Source organism: Pholcus phalangioides, unplaced genomic scaffold (assembly GCF_987345545.1).
Source record: "Pholcus phalangioides strain wild (caught in Gottingen) unplaced genomic scaffold, Ppha-v1.0 ptg000011l_1, whole genome shotgun sequence".
NCBI lineage: Eukaryota > Metazoa > Arthropoda > Arachnida > Araneae > Pholcidae > Pholcus > Pholcus phalangioides.
In genome coordinates, this window is record NW_028301604.1 from 54,907,409 (window position 1) to 54,915,574 (window position 8,166).

An 8,166-nucleotide genomic window follows, 5' to 3' on the forward strand; every position below is an offset into this window, starting at 1 on the left:
TTAATTTTACCACCACGTGGGATTGTTATGAAAAAATAAAATAAACGACATCGAATATAGCAACAAAGTTAGTTTATTAAGAGAAGGAGGGCTACGACATTTACTTAGTGATACGTTATTAAAAGAAGAGATTAGTGAAAAATCAAAATATAGCTTGAAAATTACGTACATATATCAAAAATCTTTTTTCCCACAAAGGAGAAAAAAAGTCATTGCTTAATCAACAAACTTTTTTAATGACCGGTTGAATTGACTAGTTTCTACGTTGATTAGGAATACTGTACTCAAAACAATCAACGATGACACCTTTGAGTCATTTTTTTTAAACAATCATTATTATAAACGGTAGGTTAATCATTAATTTTTTTCTTGGAATTCTATCCCATATATTTTTTATACAGGAATGTCCTAGGGTGGAGATGTGCACCAACGTGAAATGGCATCGTAAATATTTTAAATAAATTTATTGAATTATACTAAAAAATTGTTGTAATCTACAAATTATAATTAGAATGATCGCAAGAGAAAACGCAATTAAAATCATTTGTCAACGTGTGGGACACATTTTTATTTACGTTTCTAACTTATACTTTAACTCTTATACACTATCTACCAATAAGTATTTGGACACCTATGCAAATGACGATATCTGCGGTCCTGAGATACGTCACGCCCTCCGCCGGTATATATCATGTAGGAAACAACATCGGCATTAGTCGCATGCAAGATGCCGCGCAGTTCGGAGCTCTCTGATTTCGAGAAAGGTATAATTATCGGGTATCACAAAAATGACCGATCCTTAAGGGACATATCTAGCGAGCTGAAGTACCCAAAATCGACAGTGGCCTATGTGATTAAGAAGTGGAAGGTGAGCTGTGATTGTCGGAATTTGCCCCGAGTCGGCAGACCAACGAAACTGGGAGATAGAGACCGACGGGTGCTGTCCAGAGAAATTCGGAAGAACCGCACCCAACCGATGGCCCTCATCCGCGAGGAGTTTCAACAGGCATCCGGGAGTATTGTTTCAATGAATACCATCCGTAAGGAAGCACATCTGATTGGTTTTCATGGTCGTGCTGCTGCCCATAAGCCTTTGATCACAAAGTCCAACCGCGTTGTTCGGTTAATGTGGTGCAAAGCACATCGAAATTGGACCGTAGATCAGTGGAAACGGGTTCTTTAGAGCGACGAATCTAGGTTCACCCTCTACCGTTCGGATGGCAGGGTCTGGGTCTGGCGTCTGCCTGGAGAACGTCTCCTGCCAGAATGCATTGTGCCAACAGTCAAGTTCGGCGGAGGTGGAATTATGGTCTGGGGGTGTTTCTCCTGGTATGGACTGGGACCCTTGGTCCCCATTCATGGTAAGCTCAACGCCGATGCCTACTGCACTATTTTGGATGACAATGTGCTTCCTACGTTGTGGCAGTTTTACGGGGTGGACCCCTGTTACTTCCAGGACGACAATGCCAGCTGTCATACTGCGAGGTTAACCAAGGCTTGGTATGGTGCCAATGGGGTTCATCGAATGGACTGGCCTGCCCAGAGCCCAGACCTGAACCCTATCGAGAACCTCTGGGACGAGTTGGATCGCCGAATTAAGGGGTGCCCTACCCGTCCAAAATCGGTGAAGGAACTGACATGCCTTCTCCAAGCCGAGTGGAAGAAAATACCACTAGCCGTCACACAAGGACTTGTGGAAAGTATGCCCCGGAGGGTTCACGTTGTAATTGCCTCTCGTGGAGGCTCTACCAACTATTGATTTTGAATAAAGTTAGTTTTTCTTTTCTATCACAGGTGTCCAAATACTTATTGGTAGATAGTGTACTTCATGTTTCACACTTATAGAGGCAATTCGGTATAAATCTGAAACGAGTTTCAATGATGTACGAAGTATCGGAATTTCGGAATATTCATAGAATTATTTTTAAAGTTCTTTTGTATTTACGCTAAGCATTTTCATGACGCATTTTAAAGTTTTTAATCGCATAATTCAAATGTTTATTTCAACATCGAAGAAACGGTTTTTTACTAATAAACTTTTATTTTATTATACATCATCCTTGGTTCTTTTCACCAGTCTATTTTCGTTTATTTATACAGCTTTTAACTCACAAATGGCACGAGCTGTTGGTGCTTTCTACATCAGCTTATTGGGCCATCCATCCTAATACAAAGAACGGCGCCACCACAAATGGTGGCACTAACAACAGTAAAAATAGCGGTGGATCTGATGGTGATAATACAAACAACGGTGGAGGTAATCACGACTCTTCGCACACTACTGAGATTGACGTGCAACAGGAAGTTGGAAATGGTCTTTGCACACTTCATTCCGTTCTGGGAGCCATGATGGAAGGAGCCATCTCATTAGAGCAGCTTCGTATGGAGGCTGGTCATTTGATTGAACAACTGACGCAACTTACGGCAACATTTAGAAAACTGAAACTTTGTTTGGAAGAATACGTTTGCTTAAAAGTTGTAGCCATGTTGAACAGAGGTACAGTATACTTATTCTTTTATAAAATATTTTATATTCCTCGATTTGACACGACATTTGTACACAGAATCCTTTCATTTATGATTCAGTTGTATAGAATCAGATGGTAAAATGACTTCACACAGCGTAAGTGTTTATGTAGTTTTGTGAGAAAAAAAGATTATTTAACTAAATTTTTCTGTTTCTCAAAAATATTTCTAAGCTTCTTATAATCGAATTATATTTTCCTGATTTAAAAGAATTGTCAAAATTGATTCATGTATTCGTCTTGCAACTATATAACCAACCATTTTGTTGATTTCAAGGGGGGGGGGGGAAGTGGGGAGAGAGAGATTTTTTATATTATAGAGTTTAATTTAAAAGTTAATGTGTGTGTGTTATGAATAATAGTGTTGAATAAAATTCAAAAGAATTTTGAGGTGACGCGGATAGTCCTCGCGAGAGCGTATTTCATTGCATCTATCTATATACAAAGGCAATTTTTCTTTCCTTTGGTTACCGGTGTCACACTCAGTGTGACTGTAACAAATAATCACAAAATTACATTAGTGACTAACGCTTACCATAATGTATAATGTATAATGTTTCATCTTTTATAGCATTTATCTCACAGTGCAACTGCCATTTTACTTCTATAACAAGTGAATTCACTGATATTTAGGCAATTTTACTTTGCTGTTTTTTTTAAATCCTGAATAAGATAATTAGTTCAGTTCGCTGTCCTTTTTCAGGTAGAAAAGATGAATGCATTGAAGAAAATTTATGACTGTCACGTATGATTTCTCATGTTATCATAAATGACAAATTTCAAGTATAATCACCCTAAATACATAAAATATACAGTATATTAAATGTAATGATGATTTTTGACGAACCAGTATTCACGAAAAACTAGATGCTAATTTTCTGACATTCGTTTAATATCATCTAAATATTTAAAACATAAGATCAGTTGAATATTTCCTGCGTAACATTCACATGACTCAAAAGTATTTCCAAGCGTTACGGTTTTTTATTAGTTATTCGCATCTCATACCACACGCGTATCGAACATTACGGAAGTGCGTGGAATTCCGTTTAATTGTTGTGTCCAGAAATGTACTTTTTCTTCTTTTCTTCGTTTCCTTCAACAGATAATTATGATGGCGTCGAGGATATCGAGAGTATTCAAGATCGCTACCTGACGGCCCTGAGAGTGTTTGTGAAGAATCGTTTTCCGCAGCAGAGTCAACGTTTCTACGAACTTCTTTGCAGATTACCAGAGATTCAGTCGGCCGGAGAGCTAATGCTTCACTCAAAGATGTTTTACGTACCTTTCCTTCTAAACGCCAACGCCAGCAGATAGCAAGCAAAGCTACTCTACATGTAAATAAGATTGGATGAATAAGTAAATATATAAGAGTAAATAAATATATATATATGTGCATACCCACTCTCTCTCTCTCACTCATACACATATGTATATATATATATTTTATATGGGCTATATGATCTTGACAAAGTGCCGCTGGTCTCTCCGTCAGGAAGAGCCGGCTTTTAGAAGAAATGGAAGTGAGAATTTCGCCATGGTCGATGTCCAAAATGAGAAAGATCGAAGAGATCAACTAGTCAGAAGTCTGATTGATGATGGACTTGAAGTGGCAAGAATCGAAAGATACGTCCGGAACGCTGAATTTAACAGATGAAGATTTATCGATGTGCAATAGACCGGTGCAGAAATGTGTGTTGCACACATGCTGAAAATTTGTACTTTTTTCGTGTGTTTGCGTTTGTGCGTATCTGTTGTTTCTTGTTTTAAGCCTTATTAATTCTTCCACCCTGTGAGACTTCTTAAAATGAAAAATATAATTAAAGCTATGTTTATTGTTTCGTCTACGTTTGAATGTCTCTCTTTATTTGTTATTTTTTCTACAATGACGATTGTTACATTTCTCATTATATTTAATCCCCTCATCGGCAATGCCGAGATATCTCGCCTCTTTAAAAGCCTTTTATTTTGGCAATGACGATCCCGAAGTTTAGTAAAGCATACTTCTTCATCAAAAGTATTTTTCATCCCCCCCCCTTCCCCCATTTTGTCAGATCAACTAGCAGTGGAGTGAAGCCATGTTTTTTCCCCATTTTGATAACAGGGGAAAAGAAACGGTGTTTGAAATCAATATTTTTTCAGTCCTTTTGTCCATTTCAAAATAGTGAAAGAATATATATATATACAGTTTTTATACATGATTAGAAAAATGTGTGTGTGTGCATTTCTCATAAAAGAATACTTCTCTTATATATGGGTTTGAAATAAATTTTTCTCGGAGAATAAGGGGAAAGTTGATTTTGTGCAGTTGCCCGTGCACAAAACTGGAAAAAATCGTTCTTCTTGAAAAAGGATGTGTCATTTTTTAATGCGGATCAGCAAAAATAAAAGAAAAAAAACGATTAAAAATGCAAAATCACTTTTTTCGCAATTCACGGAAAAATATTCAATCATCGTTTGTTCATTGCTCAGCTTTCAGGGTTTTTCTAGACTAATGCCAATTCGGCAGTAACGTGTAGCAGCTATTGATCTTAATTTTGCGACATTGCTGACAAAAAACTCATGTCAAGAAGTATCACCTGTGGGTATGGACATAGTGCACCGCTTCTTGCTTAAACCGTAGCAGTTGCAAACTGCAAGGTAAAGCCTTGCGATTCTAGCTGATGGTGGTTATAGAGCGCCGCTCGCGGAAGCGTCCGGCTCCATGATCATTATGTATTTTGTTGACAACAGGTAATATTTATCATAAAATTAAACGTGAAAGAATGGCGAACGTCCATGAAATGAATAAGACTCGCCTTAAAGTAGGTGAATACCCTTTCAGGGCCCGACTTTGACTTGATGGGGGCCCCTGGGCAAAAGAGGTATCGGGGGGGGGGGGGGGAGTCGTCGATCAAATGACATCGACTGTGGTCGAAAAGGTTTGGTACGTCAGCAATAGCGTTGTCAGCAGTACATGTTGTTTGTAAACACAGCAAAAAACGATATGCACTATTTTAAATGAGAAATGTAATGTAAAATTCTCCATGAAATATCGTACAATAAATTCTTTCTTCGCACTCTCATATAAACAAAATCATTGATAATGCCATCAAAATCTAATTTTTGAGTTATCTCAGCTTCAATACACAATGAAGCTAAAGAGAGATGACAGTTTTTCTTGTAAAAGACTTGAGCGAACTGATTATGTTATCCTTCTTAGAGCAAGAATGATCTTGCTCTAGAACAGCTTGAGATTGGTGATGTTGTCAATGCTGTCTCAACATTTGGAAACGTCTCTTCTAAACCTCTAGCGTTATCTAACATTTGTGGCATTGTGTCACCAACCTGAACCAAGGATGAAAATTGTTGCAGTTCATATAAAAAGGTGTTTGTAAGATTAGATGCATAAACGGTTTTGCAACTGTTTATAAAATTTTTTGCATTGCAAATATACAGAATCTTCATGAAGATTTGAGGATTTCATGTTGATCAAACATGCAAACTTCCTTGCTATCGTTTCATAAATCATTTTATGTCAAAAAGATGTGAAATTGAGGAATCGAACAAGAGACTGTGACACATGGAAATATATTTTTCTCATAAGCCAACATTCTAATACGTGCATTGTATATGCAGTGTAAAGTCTATTACACTGATTAGTATAATATTAAAATTTATATTTAGTAGGGTATGCTAATAATGGGCACGTTGAAAATCGTCACGAGACTGGATCATGATATTTATTGCACGCCCGGTGAATTTGCTGTTATCTTCCGTTCTTCAGGAAGAATTTTCTATTGATGAAATGAAAGTTACACCATCCTTTTTTTATTCGGTATTCGATTTTGTAAAAGATGTAGTCGGATGTCTGTTTATTCATTCGGAAATATTCGTAAAATTTCTCGGGGTGAGCTTTGAGCTGCAGTAACAAGCTATGCAGAGCCCGATTTCCTCACGGGCGACGTGGGCATTTGCCCAGGACCTCATGTTCTAAAGTCACTCCCCAAATTTATAATAGCATATATTTATCTCCAATTTTTATAAATTTTATTCGGTAAACTTTTGGGAAATCAAAGAATTTTCCCTAAATCACATCATACTATTTTGTCGTTAGAGCATTTTCCCTATGTATAAGTATTATGATATTTATTTTAAATTAGATAAACAATACACATTGAGAGACAGACGACATTACGTTGTTCCGCAATTAAATTTTAATTATTTATTAAGCTTCAAAACAATTAATCCAGCTCAAAATATATACATATCATTTTAAAAACTTAACCTGCGACTTCGGTCGTTATATAGAAATTCAATTAAAACAAAAAGCAAATTTACATTACGAAAAGAATCATATTAAAAATCGCTCAAATAGAAATTATAATAACAGCTAGAATAAGTCTCACCAAAAGCCACTTAAAGTACAAAAAAAAAGCACAATAGTCACCTCCTATCATCCTCTACCCTTGGGAGCATCCCGTGGCAGGAAACTCTCATATTCTATTTTATACATTTCTAAATTGAATTTCAAAGCAATTTGGGTCAGTACGACAGGGAAAAGCCAACACCAGCTATAGCAGATGTGTGCTATAGCTGGTGTTAGAAAAGCCGGACCTCCCTACCCTAAAAATTCCCGCCAAGAAGTGTGTGGTACCTCTAGATTTATAGAGCAATCTGTCAGATGGGCTATTTTCTGATTGTTCAATGGGGGTCATGTGTGACACCAAACGTGGGAACAAGACAGAAGAGAAAATGTTTATAATGTGACGGCAGTCGCCAAGTGAAACATACAACAAGTCGGTATATGAATTTCTAAAGGCTTTCGCCGAAAATAAGAAGTAAAGGCAGGCCTCAGCCAAAAGAGAGCGAAGAAAAAGAAGTGTTTAATTCTATGATTCATTAAAAGAAATTGAAAATACTTATACATGGGAAAAATGTTCGACAAAATAGTATAATGTGATTTAGGAAAAATTCTTTGATTTTCCAAAATTTTACCAAATAAAATTTATAAAAATTGGAGATAAATGTATGCTATTATAAATTTGGGGAGTGACTCTAGAACATGAGTTCCTGGGCAAATGCCCACGTCGCCCATGAGGAAATCGGTCGCTGCATAGCTTGTTACTTCAGCTCAAAGCTCACCCCGAGAAATTTTACGAATATTTCCGAATGAATAAACAGACATCCGACTACATCTTTTACAAAATCGAATACCGGATAAAAAAAAGGATGGTGTAACTTTCATCAATAGAAAATTCTTCCTGAAGAACGGAAGATAACAGCAAACTCACCGGGCGTGCAAAGCGGCGAGCGGCTCATGTAGGAGAAACAAACAACAATTCCTTCCGGTTGAAGCGGTTTCAGCGGATTAAAGCAGGTAGGCAGGTGCACTTACATGTATATACAGGGTGATTATAAAAAAACTATCACGACATATGGGCCCCTAACTATCATACCATTCACAGAAACTGAATGAAATTTTGGCATAAGGTATTTTGATGTATGCGCTCAAGAATGATATGGAAAACAACAGTGTCACTCTAACAGTTACGGTTACAGTGAGAAAATTTCGAAAATATCAAATGGCAACACCAAGTTTTTTGTATTGGAATGTGATCTATCTCCATTGTGAAAAACCCTAAATAGCGTTCGAACGGCA

General features: G+C 37.1%; 1 protein-coding gene across 2 annotated transcripts in view; it reads left to right on the forward strand.

Moving 5' to 3' along the window:
• The window catches only part of LOC149080581 (hormone receptor 4-like), a 69,653-nt gene extending 65,281 nt beyond the window's left edge, over nt 1–4,372 (forward strand). The window contains exons 6-8 of one of the 2 annotated variants that reach the window (XM_089239720.1): nt 2,101–2,497; nt 3,631–3,862; nt 4,021–4,372. In XM_089239720.1, the coding sequence (XP_089095846.1) occupies nt 2,101–2,497; nt 3,631–3,842 (609 nt within the window). In that variant the 3' untranslated portion in view covers nt 3,843–3,862; nt 4,021–4,372. Of the gene's footprint in view, nt 1–2,100; nt 2,498–3,630; nt 3,885–4,020 lie in introns of both variants that reach the window. The other variant, XM_089239719.1, reaches the window with a different exon arrangement.
• The last annotated feature ends 3,794 nt before the right edge of the window (nt 4,373–8,166 follow it).